General features: G+C 37.2%; 1 protein-coding gene across 1 annotated transcript in view; it reads right to left on the minus strand.

Moving 5' to 3' along the window:
• Nucleotides 1–10,104: 10,104 nt before the first annotated feature.
• glcci1a (glucocorticoid induced 1a) overlaps nucleotides 10,105–23,657 on the minus strand; it is a 49,350-nt gene continuing 35,797 nt past the window's right edge. The window contains exons 6-8 of the mRNA XM_081376353.1: nucleotides 23,025–23,235; nucleotides 22,739–22,859; nucleotides 10,105–13,685 (exon numbers count right to left, since the gene is read on the minus strand). Coding sequence (XP_081232479.1) covers nucleotides 13,355–13,685; nucleotides 22,739–22,859; nucleotides 23,025–23,235 — 663 coding nt within the window. The 3' untranslated portion in view covers nucleotides 10,105–13,354. The remainder of the gene's footprint in view (nucleotides 13,686–22,738; nucleotides 22,860–23,024; nucleotides 23,236–23,657) is intronic.

Genomic DNA, 23,657 nt, shown 5'->3' on the forward strand with positions numbered 1-23,657 from the left:
CTCGACTGAATATGAGGGGGAGAGGGGCAGGGCGGGCTTCCTGCAGCATAGGTCTGCGGTGTCCATATATGGTATATCCTGCGCCGACTTGACGTGAAGTCGGCGCAGAAATTAACATCACGTATTTGAGTGCGCGTGCACGTGGGCTGGTTGACGAACCCAGGGGTAAACAAACGCTTCACTTTTAAATATCGGCTTCCCGGCCAGTGTATAATCGTTAGGCAATCATAACATACATTTTTTCTCGTGGAAAAGTGAAAATTACAGGTCATGACTCCTTTAACGTTTCATGATGGTGTTTATCTCTGATGATTCCTGGTGTTTATTAAATGTGAGTTCATTGTTTTTCTGCATCAAGCCTCTCTGTTTGGATTATCACATCAAATCAGGGTGTGACAATTACACTGTTTGGATAGTTTGATTGTAAATTATATGGAACTATAGACTATATAGATCTAGCTATGTGAGACTACTTTGAATTAATCCCTTTTCTTTGCATGACACATTGACATTACAGTACAGAATGGTTCTTTTGGCATTATACTGAATATTGTATAAGCATTCATTTCATGTGTCTCGGGAGTGCACATAAACGTCACTCACATCCTTTAGATTTTCCTGGTAAAAACTTCCTGAGTCCTTCACAGAAAAGTCAGTCAACAGGCTTTCATAGACAACCTAGCAAGTCGTTTCATTACAAGCTGTTCACACATTAAAATGATTAATACATGAAAGATCTTACATATAGCCCCTTTAATAATGGTAAATGAAAACCATAATAATTTATTCATTTTCCTCCCTCATCCTCTTCTCCATCTCATTTTTTTTTTTTTTTTTTTTTGCCTGTTTTCATAGTGAGTGATGAAGTGAATTCTCTTGGTGAGTGTGACCTCTTCTTTTGGGTGAGGGTGGGGGAACACTGATTCATGTAAGTGCACAGCAGATTTACACTTGTCTATCTCTCACACTCTCACCTTCACAGTCTCTTCTTGCTCTCCATGTTTTATTATAAGACTTTGTACCATTAAATCCATCTAAATTCACCCTGAAAATGCATGAGTAAGGAAATGATAGCAGGGTAGAGAGGGATGCAGACAAAAAAAAAGTGTGGCAGCACTCAGCAAAAGGGTTGCAGTCAACCGCAGAGTAGCTGCATATTTAATGTGCCCTTTGGTTGTGAGTTTAATCCTAGCGTTATGATTCTGCAATTATTAGAGAAATATAGGGGCATGTTTACCTTTTACAGTAAGGAAACAAAGACATGATTTGTATTCATTGTGCACCAAAGCCTTCTGCACTCTTAGAAATTAAGATTCTTTATTATCATCATTGGTTCTATGAAGAACCTTCATCACCCATGGAACATTTCTTTTGAACAAAAGGTTCTTTATACTTTCTTCAGACTATTAAAATGTTCTTCACACACTAAGAAAAAAATATTGTTCTTTTAAGAACTGTTCACTGAAAGGTTATTTTGCGAACACAAAACCATTTTTGGTTCCTCAAATAATCTTTCAGTTCTTAACCTCTTAAAAGAGCCACTTTTTTTCTTAATGTGAAGAACATTTTTATATTCAAGAATTTTTTTCAATAAAGAACCACTTGTGGAATGAAAAGGTTCCATTGATGTTAACGGTACTTCATGGAACCATCAATGCCATAAATGAACCTTTACTTTTAATAGTGTATGTCATTTATAAAAGATGAATTGCAATTATATAATCTCTATTCAATTGTCTCTAAATACACTCATTGTTAAGTAACTAATAGTCTATGTCCAAACTATAGATGCATTGGTCACAAGAACAACACATTAAACGTCTCAAAAGCGTTTGCCAAACATGGACAAGTGCACTCGCAGAGAAGAGCAGAATTTGAACATCACAGCTCATTGACAAGAACAGAAAGACACTTAACGAAATGGTTTCTAAACGCCACAGAAGTACAGCCTCAAAAAATGCCAAAGAATCTAATCAGCACCTCTTTGAACCAAGCTCAACAAAAACTGTAAATCACAGATTTACTGCCATCAGGAGCCTGCTTGTTTCCAGGCCCAGTGCACAAATAAGTATAACCTGGTATAAGAAGCACAAAATCTGGGCCCAGGAGCACCGAACGAAAAAGAATGGTTTCGTTTTCACTCTATTCATCCTAGAGGTTCAGAAAAAGGCATGGGTTTCTTCAACACTGAATGCTTTTAGCTAGCTGTTGTACATCATGCATTATTTATTTGCAGTTATTTTCACCTCCTGCACATAACAAAACATACAAAACATGTGCTTTACTTCAAAATATGGATTAGTATTACAAAAACTAACATCTCTGACTTCACTAAAAAATACCCATGAACCATAACAATTCTTAAATTCTTCACCCTCCTGTGTTCATACACTGTAAAAAAATGAAATGATCAATAATGACAACAATATACGTTTTTACATTGCTTTAACTCAAGTTAAGCCATTTTCAACTTTTTTTATAAGCTATACAAGATTCAAATAATTTTTAAGTCAGTTCAATGTAATTTACTGTAAGTTGAAATGACTTAGGCTAAACATCCAAGTTGATTGTACTTAATAATTTAAGACAGCAACTTTTTTTTACAGTATACCTGCCTTTAGCATAGAATTCGAATGGAACTTCTTAGTGTTTTGATTTATTAGATCACCACATAACCGCTTGTGATCCCATTTACTGGGAAATGCCTCACATTTCTTGATAGAGCCATGATAGAGCCATCCCATTAAACTCAACATCGCCTTTGACCTAACATCAGCATGTAGGCACCAAATAGTCTGGCAGTGAACAAACCTATAAATTGGATACTTTTACTGCCCTCCCGCAGCTCTCTCAAATGGATGATGTACTTAAATCAGCGAAAGGTGTAATCGCCCCTTTTCCTGTCCTTACGGCCTTCAGACACTTTATAGATTTAACAGTATCGACTTAAACATATCTCAGGGATCACTGCTCCAGTGATATACATATAGATACAGACAGCTTAAACAACAACTTGAACTGATTCGCTGTCTATTGAGTTTTACAGTCTGAACAATCAACAGATCCAGCGTACATCAATCCCTTTTATCAGTTATGAGCTGTGAATGATCGACCACTGAGGAACAGATTCCTGTAGTTAAATGTCAATGCTGGAATTCTGTTGATCTTTCATGAAAGGAAAGTAATATTTGTACTGATTTAGTGTTGTAAATATTTATTTAGAGCATGCCACAATTCCAGTACCTCCATGTAAAACTCTCAAGGATCCTGCATGTCGTCTGTACATAAACATCTATGTAATGTTTATAAACGTTTATTGTCTATTTTATAGACAAAACATTGAATTGTCTATTTATTAAATAATCTATTAATATATATATATATATATATATATATATATATATATATATATATATATATATATATATATATATATATATATTACTGGCTGAATGAAGAATAAAAGGTTCGTGCAAGGTTTTCAATGCACCGTTTTGACTGATATTGGATATATTTTATCATATTTTGAAGGTAGCGCAATGTTTCTTCTATTAAGTAGTATTATAAAGTAGCCTATGCAGTGGAGGCAAATACACGCATAACCTCTCATAAAACTATATCTAATATATCTCATTCAAACTGAAAATATATGTGCTTAATAATAGCTAAAAATAAAACTAAAAAGGCATGCAGCAAAGGCATACTATAAATAATAGACCATAGAGGCCGGAGTGGAAATAAATGCAGCAAAAGAGGTTTTGCAATATTCATGCAATGCACAGAATGTCTCTGCTTCTCAAATTCAGTTTGCAATACAATTGTTCGAACAAATGCATTTAAAAAAACAAAAACATAAACGATTCATGCATAATAGCTGACAATGATGCACTCGTTGCCTTTGCAATGCAGCTTTACCCTTATAATAATAATAATAATAATTCAATGCATCATGTCATCTGTGCTCGCGCGAATATATTCAAACACTTACCGGTAAACAGCGAGTAGAAAGAGGCACGGGATCGTTTCGGGCAGTCAGATAATGGTGTGTTTCTGTCGTGTCGTTGCAGATAATGTCATTGTTTAGTTTGTTTTATGTTCGCGTGCCAGTGTCTGGACAGTTCTTGCATCCACAGAAGAGCGCGACAGAGCAACTGACGAGAGAGCGGCGCGCTGCTGATCCAGCCTTCTCACAGCGAGCGCGTCTCCATGGTTACACACCTGATCCGCTGGTCCCTATTGGGGCAGGTGTGTAACCATGGAGACGCGCTAGCGGTGATGAGACTGGATAAAACTCTAGTCCCCAGGCACGAGTTACACAGCATAATCAGAAGCGGTTATTAGAATTTTTAATGAACTTACTTCTCATCAACATCAGCCCATACATCCTGACCAGACACACACAATTCCAGTAGGCTATTCTTGTTTATCTTATTTATCCTTTTCTTTTTCTATTTTTTTTTTACTGAAAAGGGGAACATGTACTAGTCCACAATACTGGACCATAAAGAAATCTCAATTGGGGAAAAAAAATAAAAAAGATTAACGATTTGGCCTGTCTCACTTCAGAGTTTTCTCTATGGCCCTGTCCCAAATGGCACACTCAGGGGCGTAGTTTGTGGGGGGGTTGGGGGGGAGATAACCCCCTCAATATCTAAATCTATGCATTACAACCCCCCCGATATTTATACCATGATCACATGAAAAATATGCAGACCCAAACTTCAACCCCCCCAATGTTCAAACCAAATCTACACCCGCACACTTCATGTGTACGGTCGGGTTTTGTGAACTTACAGTGGCCGCCGCGTGCGCGTGTCTGTTAAAGCCCAAAGTAAACACCGGCTGTCCGCGCACCGTCCGTGTGACGTAATTTTTGTCATCAGGAGGGTCCGCGGATGTCCACGTACAGCCCAATTTTTGTGAGCTTACAACAGCACATGTGCGAGTGAATTGAGCGCTTGAAAACAAAATCCTATAGATAGTGCGCATGCGCCGAATGTGTCTTTCCATGCTCACAGCCAAAGGAACACGGAAAATGAAGCATACCCGGGCCTTAAAGGTGCTGTATGTAACTTTCTCACTATACTAAAGCATAAAAATACCATAATATGTTTGCAGATATTTAGGAAACATGCTGAGTTCACATACTCGTTAATCTGAAAAACACTTCAACAGCCAGTTATTTTACTTTGAAATGTGAGTTCCGTGTTTGAATGTCTGTTTTTGTTTTGTCTGTGATCTCGCCCACTGCCAGTTCACCCAATAGTATTTCAACACCCAGGATGCCAGTTGGCAAACAAACTGGGTCAGAGATTGCAGATTCTACCCAAACTAAAAAGCCTCGGTATCCATCTAAAAATCTCTATGAACGAGAGCATATTAAAACACGGATGAATCAACTCATCAACTTACTCCTCGTAAGTGTCCTCGGCTTTCATTGTCAATTGCGCTCGTTCCTGAGTGCTCGTTCATCGAGTCTGAGCAGGAGGGGGCTGAGCAAACAACGATCTCTGATATTTTGAATTTGAGCTGCAGTACCTATTTTGACCACTAGCTGTAATTCTTACAGACTGCACCTTTAAGACCACAAGACCGTAGGCTTGGGCTGCATCTGAAATCGTATATGCTATAGTAGGCAAAAAACAGTATGTGACAAAATAAGCATGTCCGAAATTCACAGTATACCCATAAAAACTAAAAACTTTACATATTTAAAATAGAAACTAATAAACCTTGCAAACAAAATTACCAAAACTTTAACTAAAAAAAAAAAAACAGAAACTATGTTTAATAGTAAATTATATTGAATAACTAACTAAAATAATTCAAGCTCAACCATTCAACCCTGTTACCCAAATTACTGTATAAATTTACAATGATTTTTCTTTCATTTATGGGATTGTTCATTTATGTGATCACAAGAAAAACACATTCTTATATTTACATGGAGTCTCCTTATCTGGAGTGTTCTCTCTGTGCACAATACAGTGTGGGATATGTCATGATGCTGATACACAATTGGATTAAGAGGTTTATGGATTATAAAGATCTAAATGGGCTGACAAGGCAGTGATAGTCACCTGGAAAGTGAGTACTATTGGATTAATGGTGCCCCAGACGCTAACCTGTCAGAGAGAATTAAAGCAACAGCCTCTCTGCCGAGGTTCAGCCATGTTTGTCTTTGCTCCTGGACATGAGGAATTGTTGATGCTAGTGTTCACTTGTGGAGAGAGAACAATTCCTAATTTTGATCCTGCCACTCATTAACCACTACTCTGGCTTTTATAAAGGTTTTCATTATATATTATTTTTGTGACTGCCATGAAAAACAATAAATCCAAATACCAGAATGACTGATATAGTGTAAGAATTCCCAAAATCCAGGACAGAAGGGAAAACTTTGTGACTCTGAGAAATAGTTTAGGCATTAGACTACCAGCCAAATTGTTTTACCAGCAGTAGGTCAACATTGAGGAAAATAAGTATTTTAAAGAACCCTAAACATTAAAATGCATTTTTATGAAGCAGTTTAAGAAACCTTTTTTTTTAAGTAAATGTTATGTTCAGTTTAAATAGTCATGGAGATATTCAGATTTATTTGCATGTTTAATATGAATAGAACATTGAGAATAAATAGTTTGTATCGTGACTTTTGCATACTGTACTGAATTAATGATCTCTGATGTGGTTTTACCAGAATACCCGTCGCAGATCTGTTTATGGAAATAGGATTAGGTAGGAAACAGTGATCGTTTCCTTGTTGCAGACCCTCTTTAAAAAGGGGCATCTGGTTGTATCATGATGAAATTCATGTTATAATTGTGCAGCTGTGTGGTTTTGAGTCATCTTCACAATGGCTCTGTTTTGTTGTTGATAAATCAGAAAGCTGTGAACAAAAGTTTTTGTTTGTTTTGTTTTTTGAGAAATCTGTTGCATGTAAACAAATGTGTTCTTTGTTTTGGATAAATCAGATTGCTGTGAACAAACGTTTTTGTTTTGCTTTTGATAAATCAAATGCTGTTAACATTTTTGTTTTGCTTGAATTTGCTTTGTTTTTTGTTTAGTTTTGTTTTGTTTGTTGTTTTTTAGAAATATGTTATGATGAGAAATCAGAATCATGAAAACAAAAGCATTTTTGTTTGTTTTACTTTGCTTTCTTTTGCTTTGATCTGCTCTGATTTGCTTTGCTTTTCTCTGCTTGGGTTTCTCTTCATTTTGTTTTTAAAAACTAACCAGAGCAAACTGGCATCATAATCAGTTATGGGATAATTAAAAAAAAATCCCTTGTGGCCTTGTTAAGAGTCATATTTGCTCTTTAATAACAGAATCACAGCACACATGTGACAGCCTAATGTCTCATTAAGGTCATGTTTTTGCTTCATAGTGTTTTTGTTTTTGCATGTTGATTGCACTCCATATCAGATAAAGACTGCAATGCATCAAACAGTCAAATAAAACCTTCCAGGCAAAACTGTTTGGATATCTTGTATTCAAAATGAGGTCAAATGTCTGCAGTGACTGCATTCTGAAAGTCTCACGGTGTTTTGCACACTCATTAAATAAATGTTAAACACTATTTTTATACTGATGATTGACTATTCTGGAGGCAAACGCTTTAGAGAGACTTGCAGCGTTTGCTGGTAAGACTTATGACTATGTAGTTTGTTAGTGGTGAATGTTGCTGAATAGACCTGAATGTAGCATCTGCAGCATAAATGTAAGGTCAGCTAAATTTCACCCCCCTTCAGCAGCAGTTCATCTTAAGCTGCTGTACAACAGTAAAAAATCTGAGCCAGACGCCACATATACCTCCTACACACAATCGATATAGCAATTATGAGATGACAGGACCAGATTCAATATACACTAACACAGCATCTTTGTTAACAATCCCCCTGAACTGATTCAGCACCCTGCTCATCACAGCCAAAGTATCTCTTTCATTGGGGTCCATCTGGTTTTCGTGAAATAGCGCCCTCAGCTGTCCATACACCATTATGAGTCAAATTACCTTTTTGTATTCAAATAATTGTTTGGAAAAAGTTTCAATCTTTGACATTTCTATTATTCTTATAATTTATTTTAAAAACTTTGACATACATTCATCTCTCACAACCATATTTGGTTCATCCATTCAGTTCTTTTAATCATTTTGGCCATTCTACCTATTTCTTCTTGAGCTTTTTACTTAAAACTCTGCCTAAAAGACCAGCATCTCAGAGTCTTCTCTTCACTGTTGTTGCGGATAAAGTTGTTGTTTATTGTGTACTGTTCAATGCAAGTTGTCCTCAAGTTGTTGTGCATCTGTGCTGTCCTCTTGTCTCTCTATCCTGATGAGATTCTCTTGGCTGGCTTCTTTTAAGGCAAAGTTCAAATCCAAATATGTTGTTTTGCTAGCTATAGCGGGGAGCAAATGGCAATCCAAAGAGCCATGCACCCTCGAACAAGATCTCCCCACAAGAATGACAAAGAGACCGATTGTGACAGAACTGATATAGCTTCTGACTTGTCATCGGTCAGTCACGAGTGAGTGAATTAATACGTGATTCTTGATGTGATGTGTGAGATGCAACTCCTTCCACCATGTACTGACCATCTCTGTCGGTCTGGAACTGTCAAAAAGAACTGTACTTTTACTCAAGTACGTTTCCAAGAACTCTTTACACCTCTCACTGTTGATCAATTTAATGCAGCCTTGACATTAGCCTAATTATATGGTCTATGACTGCAGTTGAAGTCCACTTTTGGTCTAGATATCAAAGCTTTTACAAAACCTTATAATGTGAAATTATCATTCAATCCCCAACAATGTATCCGATCAGTTTGTTCTCATTACAGACTGTGACCTTCACGCAGTCAGCAAGAGCTTCTGTCATGCAGAGTTATGTCTTTAAGTGTCTTCTAAAGTCAAACAGGCCCAGAAGCTGTGAATAATTTGTCTTGCAGAGAAGGTGAGACGTGTGCCTTTGAAAGCCCTCAGGGCTTGTACATAGAGACTGAATCCTGATAACTGAACTTCCTCTACCCTCTTCATAAGTCCTGACATGTGACACCCACAGTTTTACCGTTCAAGACCTATAAACAGTTCAGAGCTCTATAAAACATAGTTAACCCAAAAATAAAAGTTCTGTCATCATTTACTGACCCTCATGGTGCTCCAAGCCTCAATGACTTGCTTTGATACTTTGAATAACATTCATAGTCTTCTGAAGTTAATAGTTTTAGTGAATAATGAGCATTTTTTTCATTCATAGAACCTTTCAATCACACGAAACCTTTCCATTGCCCATATTCTTTATAGTGGGAAATGTTTTCTTAAATTATTAAAATGTTCTTCACACACACAAAAAAATGTTTCTTTAATGACATTGTTGTGAAAAGCCTCTTTTTATTTTTAAGAGTGTATAGAGTGCACAATTCATGAACCACCTGTACATTTGCTGCTTTTTTTGGTCAATTTTGGTGCTTACTAGTCTCTGGTCACTATCATGCTTTCATTGCATGGAAAATATTTGCATGAACATTCTTCAAACGTTCTCATTTCTTGTTTCACAGAAGAAAGTAAGGTTTCTTAATGACGAAGTTTTGGCCACATTTAAAACGACGGGGAAATATAAAACTATTGATTTAAATATTTTTAATATGTATATAGACAACATGTTATGTTTATTTCTTTACAGCATCATGGGTAGGCTAATGTAGTTTTCCGCCAGGAATTCTGGTATTAAATGATTACTTAAAAAATAAGTAGAAATAATGCAAGTTGATGGCTTAAGCAGAGGCATACACTATCGAACAGCCCCACAGCTCACAACACGCCTGTCTTTAAAGTGTTAAGTTATTGTTAAAATATCTCATTTTCTATGGATAAAATTAAAGGATTTTATTTTACTTCCTGAACCAACCATTGCACTATATTGACAGTCAACATTTTTAGAGAATGTTCTTGGGTGAACTTATACCTTTCAGGGATGTTTTGATATTTCAAAAGGTCACAAAAACTATTTTGCTTTATCTGAAATTTTCTTTTCTTCTTAAACTAAAATAAGAAGCATAAACTAGAAGCATTATCTTATAGGAAAAATAGTGAGGAGACTGGGTTTTAATTCTGATTATTTTATTTAAGACACAAGATTCCTATTACTGAAATAAAGAAACAATTAGCCACTTAAGGCTAAAAGTTGAAGAAAGTGTAAAGTGTGGTTTTTGATACTGTCATTTGTATACAGACACAGACAACGGGCATACTGTATTACCTTATGCAAGCTCAGCAGCCTGTGCCAAGCACTTTGGCAAGACTACAGGAAAACAATCAAAGCTACAAGGCTTTAAAAACCATTTTCTTGACATTAGAATTGGTGCTAGGCAAAGAGTAATCGCCATGTGGGTGAAGTGCTTCCAAAATAGTTGAATAGAAACAGTTTTCTTCCTTTGTCCTCAGTCAATATTTTTCTCCTTCAAAACAAATGATGCCCTCCATCCACACACATATCTGGTTTGTACAGTCACAACAACAAAATGGTTTATTGCCATTGTGTGTAAACAGACAGCAGGTCAGCCTGACATATTGACCTGATCTACAAACACATCTCCCAGGCCAGCAATGTGCTCTTAAACTGCCAGTGCTGGTTTTAATAGCAGTCGATGGCTTTATCAACAGGCTGTGCTAATTTGGCTTCAGATTTAGGGGCCGTTCACACAGAACGCTTTGTTCCATTTCCATTTTTCAATGTAAGCGTGCGCTAAACGGACGTCTTTAACCGTTGCGCTTTTGCAGCGTCTCGTGCATGACACGCCATTTTAAAAACGTGACGCTCACGTCAAAATAGGTTGAGTTTTTAAAAAACGTGTCTCTAGATATTGCGCTGTTTTTCGTTCTGCGTTCTGTGTGAACCGGCACTTTGTCATGTATGGAATGGAGATTAAATGATGCACTATTCAAGCATTTAAAAAAAAACTGCATTATTGCAAACCCTTCACTTACCAGAAATTAGTTTAATCATTTTATAAACTACTTGGTCTATTGATATAAGGTGCAGCATAAAAGGTTGCATTGTTACTTTTAAAGCCTTTTGTATTGATCATGTAATATTATGTGGGCTGTCAATGGTTGGTCTTATGACATGGATACATTGATTTGATTCTATTGATTGCAACCGCACAATACAATATCGTTTGACCTTGGTTCATATAAAAATTCTGCTTAAAGACAAGAAAACCCTTTTCTGACAAACCATGCTTGCCTGTCACTTGTTCCTGGACAAAAAGCTGATTATTATTCACAATCGGTGAAAATCATAAACACGTAGGCTACTTATGTTGTCATAGTGAACAGATAGATGCTCTTTGTTGACAAAACATTTGGGCTTGGTATTATATGACTAAAATGTATCCTGCTTATATAAAGCCGAGCTTTTAGGTGAATCTCATGAAATCAGTCAATTTCACATTAGTCCATAAAATCAAAAGAAAAAAATTGCTTAAATAAAATGAAGATTGGTTTTAGGTCCATTATGATATTTTGCAGTGTGACATTCTTTGCGAATTAAGCTCAATTATCTTAAAATTTTATTTTCAAAAGTATTAAAACATTGTTTAGTTAGTGCACTTGTTGTAATTATTTTAAATTATGCTTATTTTAATGAAAAGGATGAATTTAATAAAATTGTGATCATTAAAATGTTTTTTTTTGTCATAAAAAAATGTCACAATGCCAAAAGAAGTTAATGGTCTTAAAGTAGTAATATATGTATATTTTAGCCAGAATGTTGTGTGTGTGTGTGTGTGTGTGTGAGATTCACCTTTTTATTTTAGACTAATTATCAGCAGCATATCATAGTGGCATGTTAAAATTGTAAAAAATTGAAAAGATTTTGAGAATAAAGTTGTAAAAGTTGTTATGAGATCAATGTTGTAATGTTACATTAATAAAGTATAAAAATTCAAAAATGAAGTAGTAACAGGTGTAAAGTAACTCTTTTGCCGCAATTTAATCTCCTAACTATACAATTTATTCTTGAAACTTCATTCATGTAAAAGGCTTATTATGATATCCCCCCAATTTTATTATCAAAATCTGTTGTTGTTTTTTTCAACATGCCACTTAAACAGTATTATAATAGACAGAAACAATTCTTCTACATCTCAGACCTGGGATCTGGGCAGTAGTTTGTCTTACTAAATGATAATATATGTCATATAGTGACTGTGAGGGTGTGAGTCTGATCCATGAGGGTTGTACGATCTGTCTAATGGTTTTAACACACAGTATGTCCGACCCAATCAAATTCTCTCCGCCGTGTCATCCTGACAGCACCTCCCAACATGGAATGTCATGGAATGCAAAGAATGATGAGACGGATCTGAAAGTGAATTTTTTTCCTGAGTTTAAACAGCACCTGAAGCGAGGCCGCAGGCGGACACTGTGCAACAAAGTGTGAAAACAAGAACCTTATTCTGTGTTTTTCTCTTTCTGCAATATCATCAGAAGGTAGGAAACCTGGATAGTCGTCAGTCAACCCGTGGAGTACAGCTCATTTCCCATTATGTACATAACACAGCGATACACGGTTTTAAATTCAAACAAGCTTTTTTCTTTATATATAGATTTTCTCATATATAGATATATTGATAGAGAGAGAGCTTATTCATACTGTGGATGTTGAAAGAGAACACGACACATAATTTAATGTTAAACATACGATCAGTTTCAAATGCATGCCCCTGACACTATTAAGACCTTGCTGAAAGCTTCAGTCGTCTTTCTCCTCATAAATCGGCGGTGAATTCGAAGGCGACACCTCGCTGTGCGCTGTCTGATTATAGTGTTCATACAAAAGCCACTTTGCTTAAATTTTAAGCACACACGAAAGCAAAGCTGCGTTTGAAAACAGCTGTGCAGTTGCTCGAGATGAATGCGGAATCAAATCAGATGGACAAGTACCTGTGAACGCATCCACATCCGTGTATATGACACTAAAAAAAAAGCAAAACGGGAATATCTGGAATGTGACTGAACTAATCAATAAGCAAATTTAATAAATTAGATTTCCGTATGAGACTCTCACTCATTTATCAAGATAACACTGAAGCCATTTGAATTTTTGATTTGCATATTCTAAGGTCCTTTTCCCAAAACGCATCCTTCAGTCCGACACGAAAGCGCGGCATTGCCACATACTCAAACCCTTCGGCTGCATTTACATTTGCTATTCTCGTTCGGGCCACAGTTGCGATGCCATGCAGATAGTAAAGATTCAGCACAAAGGTGGGGTCCATCAGAGAGAGAAGAGGAAGTTTGGGGTGGGCGAAACGTGTGTGGCGGTGGGCGCGACGGAGACCGGCTCTGCGCGCTTTAGCTGACTTCGAAGTTCTGAGGCTGCGAGGCCGATTCCGAGGGCGCCTCCTGCTGCTGGGAGGGAGAGATGGCCAGCGCTTCCGGGGGGTCGTCTGTGCTCGTGCTGGTGGAGACCTGAGTGGGCATGTGATGGTGTTGGGCGAGGGGGCATGACCAGCTGGGGCCGGCCCGTGTTTCCTCTTTCTCCTCGTCCTCCTGCTGGGAGCTGGAGTGCTGGAGCAGGGATCCCGGGAGCCTGACGGGGCAGAACGCAGAGCCGGTGGGGATGAAGTTGACCTTGTTTTTGTCAGGGCAGGAGAAAAGGGGGACGGTGGCTGACTGTCTGGATCTGAGAAAGAGAGAAAAGAGAATGTTCCAAATGGAATACTAATGTATGGCCTACTAAATACTAAACATGCAAGTTTTTTTTTGTTTTTTTTTACGATTTCTATCACCTGTTCCTTTGCAACTGTCGCCTTTGGCTTGCTTAGTTCGGGACAGTTAATATTCAGTAATATTATTGTTTTGACTGCACTGACAGTATCGGATGAGAACACAACTGAATTGATTTGGATGATGATATCACTGATTTCTGCAGAGCTGCTTTATAACTGATTGAATTTTGTTATTGAACTGACGCAAAGTGAACTGAATCAACACTGAACTCACTTCAACTGAATATTGACACTATTTTCTTTTTTTAGAGCAGCTTAAAAAAAAATAAAAAAAAAATTCCATCATTGATCAGTATTTGGATGTTTTGTGTTCAAGTCCTTCATTGCTGAGGGGCCAAGGAGCACCTAAAGGTTAATATGATTTTAATTTAATATGAATTTAATATGAGTGTTCCATACAGTCAGACGGTGAAATAACGAAATGCAAAACCTAGCCGAATCATTGTCATTTAGGTTGGCAGGGCATGTAAAGAGCTAAACAACTGGCCTGACGGTGTCAATAAAAAATTAAATAAAAACATTTTTGTTGAGCCCTGCATGCTATTTCTAAACAAATAGTCTGTGAAACTGTTAATGAAAAATTCATTGTTCTTGTGTCCATTCATTTAAAACTTGTTGATTTCATTTGAGTGTGTGTAAAAGCATTTCTAACAGCTGAATTGGGGGTAGGAAAGAGCAGATGTAATAAACCAGATAGCCCGGGGAGATAACAAACACCTAGGCACGAGAAAGAATCTTAGTCGAAGAATACAGGATGTCATATAGTAGGGTCCCAGGCCCCCTCCTGAGGAAAGCAGGAGGTCATTTAGACTGTAAATGAAGGCCTTTTGGCTTCTCAGGGACAAAGAACAGCATGACCTGCCCAGGGGGGGGGGGGGGGGGGGTAGAACCAGTCCATACTAGATGTCTTTAAGGAAATTTACAGAGACTGGGAAAGGAGGAGTCAAGAATGTCAGAAACCTGTATAAAATGTCTCAGTTTTATTATGTCAGTAGGCTTTCTGTTTCACATCTGGGTGGCTGCGGTTGCGAAAAGATTCCTCAAAGAATAAAGCCTTTTCTTCTATATTACAATTTTGCCTTTTGAGTGTTGTCTTACACCTGTGATGCTGTTTTTCCAAGTGAGATAAAAATTGCTTTTACAGCTGGTGTCAAGAAGAGGGATCCTGTGCGGACGCTTCTTCTCCTGGTCCTGAGAACGGATTTGACGGGAAAGTGCACGACCTCGGCAGCAACAGGCGGCCGTCTCATACCTCGACGGTTTGAGATAGAAACTCAACAGATTACGAGAGAGAGAGGCAAAACCCCGCACTCAGGGCCAGTGAAAGAAAACTCCCACCAGGATTAAAAAATCCGCGACGATTGCGAGAAAAAAAAACAGAAAAGCATCTCTGGGTAAGACACGGCAAATTGTTTTATTGAAGTTGAGTGTAATTTGATAATTGTGAGTGAACGTGAACCATATTGGCTGAGTTTTGCTTTTTGGTACGAGCGAGAGGTGAGTCAGTTAATCACAAATTTTATGGGGAGAAATTGATCTGACAAAGCAGACCAGTTTCTGCCTCACTTAGCTCGTTAGTGGACAGGGGATCCACTGGTGATTCAGAGAAATCACAGCTGCTGAGATGATTACGTTCTACTCGAAATTTATGTAAACCTTAGAGAAAGTTTAAAACAGGATTAAGAAGTTTCTGGGTGATTGTGCTCTACTCGAAGTTTTACCACATTGAATTGAGTCAAGCGAATAAGCGCACGTGGGGGAACTTTGAGTGGAACGTAATTACAAGACCAGGTTGAATTAATCAAGTAAAAAAGAAGTTTCTGGGTGATTGTGCTCTACTCGAAGTTTTACCACATTGAATTGAGTCAAGCGAATAAGCGCACGTGGGGGAACTTTGAGTGGAACGTAATTACAAGACCAGGTTGAATTAATCAAGTCAAAAGAATTGAGCGAGCGAATAAGCGCACGTGAGAAAACTTTGAGTGGAACGTAAACAAGCAGAGGTCCGTCCGATCTCGGAGTAAAAGATCGGGTCTGTCGAAGACGTTTGACAGATTCTGTAAGACACGTGTCGAATTGTGAAATCCAGAAGAGAGGAACTCAGCCAAAATGGGGTCATCTAACAGTAAAGTAGATCATTTTTTTTTACACCAATTTTCTGTCAAAGGAGAAATAATTATGGTGGTAATTATGACTGACATAGGGAAATTGATAAAATATCATGATTTTCCAGAAGAGGAAACATTGAGTACAACAAGATTAAAAGTGGTTAAAGAATCGATAGGAACGTGAAAGTATTGTGCTATGAGAAAGAGATATGGAAGAAAACTGTGAACAGACAGTAGTTTGTTGAACTAAAGAAGATAGGGAAAGATAGAATGTTTTTCCTGATGGAAATTATAAACAGAGAATTGTTGGATTGCAGATAAAAGAGAACAGATGCAGAAGGAACTGGCATGTAGGGGAAGATAGGATGTTTTTCCTGATGGAAATTGTTGGATTGAACAGATACAGAAGGAAGTGGCATGTAGGGAAAGAGTGTTAGATAAAATAAGGCATTGAGTATGATTAACAGGGATTAACATGATATAAAGATTAGGAATCATGTACGCAAATGTAAGCAAAACGGGAAAAATTCGATATTTTGGAGATAAAATAATGATTGAAATTACGATGTGAATGCTTTATTGTATTAATGACATGAAAACAAAAGTATTGAAGAATAGATTGCCATATTTTTGAGTTGAGGATAGCTGTCTGTGTAATTTAGAGACTGAGAAGAATTAGGGAATCTTGTGGTCTCTGTGAAACAGTAGAGATAAGTAGGACTGAATAATTATAATACAATCTTGTGATTTATGTTGAATCTGCAAACTAACCATTTGATAGAAGAATAAGCTTTTAAAACCAGTGTTGATGAAATTAATTACACGTTAATGTTTTAATACTGTATGAAGAGTAACTGAATAGTCCTGATACAAAAGAGAGCAAATGCTGTAAGCAGCTCTGCTCTGAAGCTCTCAGTTTAAAGAGATTTGCAGATTATGTTTTTGTAAAAGTTTGATTCTGATTGGAAAGATAAATAGTAACTTGACTGGCTCCAAACAAAGAAAGTGCCAAACTAACACAAATTTAAAGAAAAGTCTGTGTTAATATGAGTTAGAAAGTAGATCAGTGTTAATATGATGAAGATTATAATTCGGCTATTGTAATTGAATTTGCAGCTGGGACAGTGGGGGAGAATGCAGAGAACTTATCAGTGGCTCTGTTTGCATTTCCTGAATACAACACAATGTTTCAGAAGTGCAAAATAGGGTGAAGCTGTTAGAAAGATAAAAGGCAGAATAACAGAGAGTGTTTTATTGCAGTCAGCTGGGTCATTCAGTGACTGTATGCGCACTGTATGACTGTAAAAGTAAATGAGGGAGAAATAAAGTTGATAGTTGGAACTTTTGAAAGTTGTAAGAAGATTGAAAGATTTAAGTGTAAGGAATTCCTTTTGAAAGGAAAGAACTATAAAAGTACCGGTTGACATAAAATTACGGATAAGACTAAATGAGTTGCAAAATATTTTAAAAGTACCGGTCACTAAAAGGATGATTGTGTTTTTGAATGAAATGCTTTGATAAGGTTTAGATGATATGGAGAGACAAATCTAATGAATGATTTATAATGATAATCAAAAAAATGTATCACAAGCAGGGAGCAGCCTCAAAAGTGAATCATAGAAGCAGATTGGTAAACTCCTAGAGAAAACATTGAAGTAAAATTGAAATGAAATTGTTATTAAGAACTAGAATAATTCGTATTATTTCTTTAAGATAAAATAAACAGAAGCAGTGTTACAGGATTAACAGTTGCTAAATGTAAAATGTGTAAAAGGCATTTGATTAAACAAAGGCTTGTTAATGTTGATTTTAAAAGATAAGATTGTGATTTGGCCAAAACAGGTTTGCTTATCTGAATCTGGCACGTGCTGTGACTGAAACTGCCACAGTTTCAGTGCAACAGAGACTCATTCGGAGTGGATATTATGTCTAAATTACAATACATGTAATTCATGGAAAAGATGCCTTAAGATGGGCTACAGTTGAAAAAGATGGTAGATAAAGTCTGAAGTTAAAAGTTTATGAGAATGCAGTGTACCAGTCCTGAATGCCTCAAGAGTCTCTCTCTCATTCAATATCAGCTGAAAGCTGTTGTCTGAGGCTGTGTAAAGCACAGTGTTTCAGTTGAAAAGATTCATAGATGTGGAAAAGCTAAAACAAATCAGATTTGACAAATTTAGAGGACAATTTGTAAATGTTTTAAAAGTAAAACTGAATGATTTTAAAGAAGTCTTTAAAATAATAATGCAGACCTTAAATGATAGAAGTGACATTTTTGACCGCTTCTTTGTCTGATTTTAGCCTCCACCATAAAACAGGGCCGATGGCTCCGGCTACAGAAGTAACAGTACACTGAATGTCAATATTAAATGTTCCAAGTGGATATGATGGTTCTTGATTACCTCGATTAAAAAAAAAAAAAAAAAAAAAAAAAAAAAAAAAAAAAATTTCATTACCACAAACTATGATAATTTTGCTCAAGTGAAGTAGAGCCATAACTCAGTGTGCAGGAGGCGTAGATCCCAAAGACGGGTAAGATTCTCTGATGGCCATAGATGGGAACAACCTAAGGCAGGGATTATCGCCGCCACTGGGGCACCTGCCCACCAGGTTCGGGAGGTGTTACCTACAAGAAGGGAGTGGTTGTGATGCTACTTGGGGCCAAGAGCATCAAAGAGGGGTCTGTTCCCTACAACTTCCACTCCAATATATATATATCAAAATGTTCCTTCACTTAAAAGAGCTTAATTATCATATAGAGACAATTACATCCAATCTCAGTAATATGTAAATAGAATCACAGAGCACAACCAACAACCATCTTGATTACGGGGACTTCGAATAGCTTGTCACCTTAAACATTTGACCGTTCTGTTTTAACAGAAGATCAAAGATGTGACATAAGGAACATGATGTTGGTTGCCTTATGGGCAAAGAAAAATGTTTGATATTGAACTAGTTTTTAACTCCTGAAGGTCATTAGACATGGTGGTGGCTAAAGATGAGAACAGCTTGTGATGAGTCAAGAGAAATTTCTGAAAAACGAAGGTTAGGTGAATTGAGTATTTAAACTAAAAATAACCTTAGAAAAAAAAGATCATAGCATAATGTATTTTAGATTATTGTAACGGTTCTAATTTGAGTCAAACATTTGTATTTTGACATTTGTGAACTATTAAGGATTGACTATGACTATGATTATTTTAGTTACAGTCCTAGGAGGCTGTTGAAAAGATTATTTGCTTATAATGAGAGAGAAAGAGACTGCTTGAGTGGAGGAAGAGGATGGTACTCTGTCTGTTCTTCTGTTATCAGTCAGCCAAAGAAAGCTGAAGCAAAGTAATAATTATGCACCAAAACAATCCAGCTGACTTTTCTAAAATCAGATGAATAATGAACAGACATGCTTTGAAACTGGTTAAGAGGCCATAAAAACATTAGATAAAAGATACAGGAAAATGTAAGGTTAAAATGTCATTTAAAATTCAAATCTTTTTAGAGAAAAGATATGAATAAGAAATATGAGCAGTTCATAGTCAGGGATGAGTGTGAGTGTTAATTCATGTTTGTACAGTATGTGTTAGTTTAGGACAACTATTCTGTCTGAATAGTGTGTATAAATTTGTCATTAACCTCTGGAAAGAGTGTTTTAGCATTATAGATGGGTTAAGGCAAATGACAAATTTGAAAAGTAAGCTGAGGATTGTGAGTCAATCTGATGAGAAGGCAACACAGAACAGGATGAGCTTTAAGTTGATTGATCATCGAGCTCTGTCTATTTATTATTTTGGTCATTTATGATGTGCAGTAGATTTGAATTACTTTCTGGACAGGTTTAGGTATTGATGTGTAAATTAGAATTGTGAAGTCGTAGATAGCCGTCAGTCATGTGTTGAGAAAAAGTTATAGATTTGACAGCAACAAACACGTAGGCTAAGTAAATATCAGATTATCCAGAGAGCCCTTAACAGTTATGTATTGTAAAAAGGGGGAGATTGCTATTCGACTGACGTTGACGAAGTGTGCACACCACGACCTGACCTGACAAGAATGCAAATGTGTACCTTGAAATGTAAGTCGCTTTGGATAAAAGCGTCTGATAAAAGTAAGAGAATTTTATTATGTTAAATTTATGCACGAGATGGGTGTCGTGCATCAAGAGGAGGATGAATATGCTCATGGCGGGAACAAGAGAACGCACAGTAAAACAAGTGGTCAGATGAGTCTTTGAACTTTTTAGTATGGATAATTTGTATTCAGGCCACAAACAAAGACATTTCGGCCTCACAGGTGGGAAAAACAGTAAATCCAGGGGGGGAGGGCTAAACCCATTGTCTTCACAGCAGGCTGAGAGGTTATCTAGCTTTGACCTCATTGGTATATGAGGACAGTAAAAGTCCAGGAGGGGTTTATTAGAAGAACTTTATTTGTCTAAACCAGCTAGATCTGGTTTACTAAGGGGCTCACATTTGCTGAAAGCCATCGCACAGGTGGGAAGATAAATGTTGGGAGGACATTGGGTTTAATTGTGTGCATTGTTTGTATTTTAAGTGTGCTAATAACAAGAATTGTTTCAACAGGAAACGCCGGAGCAGATGTGGCAGCACAGCAGAAGAAAAAAAAAAAAAAAAAAAAAAAAATTTGTGACAATAACCTCAACATTTGTTTTTCTTTACAGAAGATGCAGACTTTTGCGCATGGCATGAGCAAAGTGAAGAAACACTGCCTAACCCTGTGTAATGCCTAACTTAAAAATTTTCATTTTGCAGGATGTCAGGATGGATTGAACCAAACAGAACTGATTCTGTATTGTTTTGTTAACATGAACAACATGGGTTGAATGTTTTTTTTTCAGGGGAACAAGGACCCTGAGTGCTATTCAATGAGCAAGAAATTATCCGGTGATATGTTTCAGGTTGAAAATTTCACAGGTCACACCAAAGGAACGACAAGACACGCGCTCACTAACAAAATCACTTAAGGCCTCCATTCGCAGGTGACAGTAGACAGTAAATGACTCATTCCAGTAGGGGTGCGATCGTGATCTAAGGGAAAATCTTGTAAGGATTTGAAAATGACTGAAGGATGTTAGACCTGGGTCCAAGCATCTGACCTAAACTATACCAACCAACATCAACAACCTCACACGCCAGCGCAAAGAATAAAGTAGGGGATCAATGATATGTGCTAGAAACAAATCTCCCCTGCCAACGTTGGAAAAAATCCTCTCTACGGCATGCAAAGTGTCATATTGGTGAAGATGGAACGTCCATGAGGCAACGAGATGATCAACATATCTGGAGAAAATGTTGACCAATTAATGGTTGAAGAAAAGTTTTGCGATTTTATTTGATTGAATCAAATTAGGGCTTAGTATTGATATACATGAAGGGTATAACTGTTCTTGAATTAAGACTTGAATTAATTCTATTCTTAAAGATTTAATAGTATAATGGGTTTGATTAGAAAACAGAAATGAATTTTTATTATTTTATTGGTTATCAGAGAATGATAAACAGGGGGGAGATGTTAATGAAAAATTCATTGTTCTTGTGTCCATTCATTTAAAACTTGTTGATTTCATTTGAGTGTGTGTAAAAGCATTTCTAACAGCTGAATTGGGGGTAGGAAAGAGCAGATGTAATAAACCAGATAGCCCGGGGAGATAACAAACACCTAGGCACGAGAAAGAATCTTAGTCGAAGAATACAGGATGTCATATAGTAGGGTCCCAGGCCCCCTCCTGAGGAAAGCAGGAGGTCATTTAGACTGTAAATGAAGGCCTTTTGGCTTCTCAGGGACAAAGAACAGCATGACCTGCCCAGGGGGGGGGGGGGGGGGGGGTAGAACCAGTCCATACTAGATGTCTTTAAGGAAATTTACAGAGACTGGGAAAGGAGGAGTCAAGAATGTCAGAAACCTGTATAAAATGTCTCAGTTTTATTATGTCAGTAGGCTTTCTGTTTCACATCTGGGTGGCTGCGGTTGCGAAAAGATTCCTCAAAGAATAAAGCCTTTTCTTCTATATTACAATTTTGCCTTTTGAGTGTTGTCTTACACCTGTGATGCTGTTTTTCCAAGTGAGATAAAAATTGCTTTTACAAAACCATATGCAACAATAAACGTGCTTCACTTATGTTTTACATTAGCATTAACATTTCAGAAATAAATAAATTCATTCATGCATTAATGTTTTGCATTTTAAAGGAACACTCCACAGTTTTTTCAAATTAAACTATGTTATTCCCTTAACTAAGACGAGTTGATACATACCTCTCTCGCCTAAAAAGCGGTAAAAGGGATAACTATAATGTATGGCGGAATAGCACTTGGGAGCACTTCGACTGTAACTGTATTTAAATAGAGAAAACGTGGAGGTGTTTGGTCGCTTCTAACTTCATCTCTGTTTGGACCCTAATGAATGAGCTGGACTAAGCTAAGTGCTATCAAAGTGTCGCCGCGCCAGAGCGATTGAGTGCGCGCACTGAGACGAGAGAGGTATGTATCAACTCGTCTTAGTTAAGGGAATAACAGTTTAATATGAAAAAACGGTGGAGTGTTCCTTTAAATCCAATTTCCTGAAATTATACATTACAGAAAGAGATGATGTTTGATATTCTGGTTTATTCATCACTCTTAAAATGGATGATCAAAATGAATGCACTGTATTGTAAGACACTATGCACTATACTCTGGTTGGATACTGAATATTTTAGCAAATGATGTAGGTCAACAGAATATTCCATGCATAAGGAACATTTGCAAACTGTGTACATTATACATTCTGCGTGCTGGTATGCTATTTTAGGCTCACTACAGAAAAAAAAAACTCTACTCACGTCATTTCCTCAAACACTTTGATCTTTTCACAGCCCTCTGGAGGCTCCCGTTTGAACATGTAGCTGTTGTTGGGTTTTGGAGACGAGGTGAACTTAGGCAGAGGAGAACTGCTGCCGCTGTCTGCAGGAAGAAATTACAAATCTCAAATGACTCTCTGGATTATTATCAGAGCTGAGAATCTGTCCAACTCTCATGATATAATACAGCAAACTATCAAACATAATATGAACTTGATATAGCTCCTTGACCAACAATCTGGCTTGATCACAAGTCTGTAGGTTTGACCTTTGTCTCTGTCGTCCAGCATCTCGTCAGTGGAGTATGGGCTGCCGTCGTGTGAGCGGGGTGGGCATGCGGGTGAGGGGCAGGGTGACAGGCTAGAGCAGCTACTGGAGCGCCCGGGCACTGATGGCGTCTGAGTGTCTATCCCGCGACTACTGCTGCTGCGCTGCTGGGGCTGAAACGGAGCCCTCCGTCCATCAGGAACCTCCAGTGCCTGAGTGCCAGTCAAAGAGAGAGTCTTTTAACAAGTGTGCTCTGTTATCACTCTTCTGTACAAGAGCAGAATAAAATAGAGCAGATTTGTCCCATTTGTTCACATTAGTTAAAGGTGAACTAAGTACCTTTTTTACCTTAACTGAACAGCTTTGGAGTCATTGGAATGGTTATATTACTTATTTACTTATTTCATCGTAACTAATGTAGTTAATTAAAAATAACATGGAATCTTATTATAAAGTGTAACTGTTTTTTTTTTTTTTTTATAAATAAATACTTTTATTCAGCAAGTACACATTGTGACTATAAAGACATTTATAATGTTACAAAAGATTTATATTTCATATTATATATTTTTTACTTTCTACTGTTTTCAAAATTGATAATAATATTAAATGTTTCTTCAGCACCAAATCAGCA

Source organism: Scardinius erythrophthalmus (genome assembly GCF_964197995.2).
Source record: "Scardinius erythrophthalmus genome assembly, chromosome: 10".
Lineage (NCBI taxonomy): Eukaryota > Metazoa > Chordata > Actinopteri > Cypriniformes > Leuciscidae > Scardinius > Scardinius erythrophthalmus.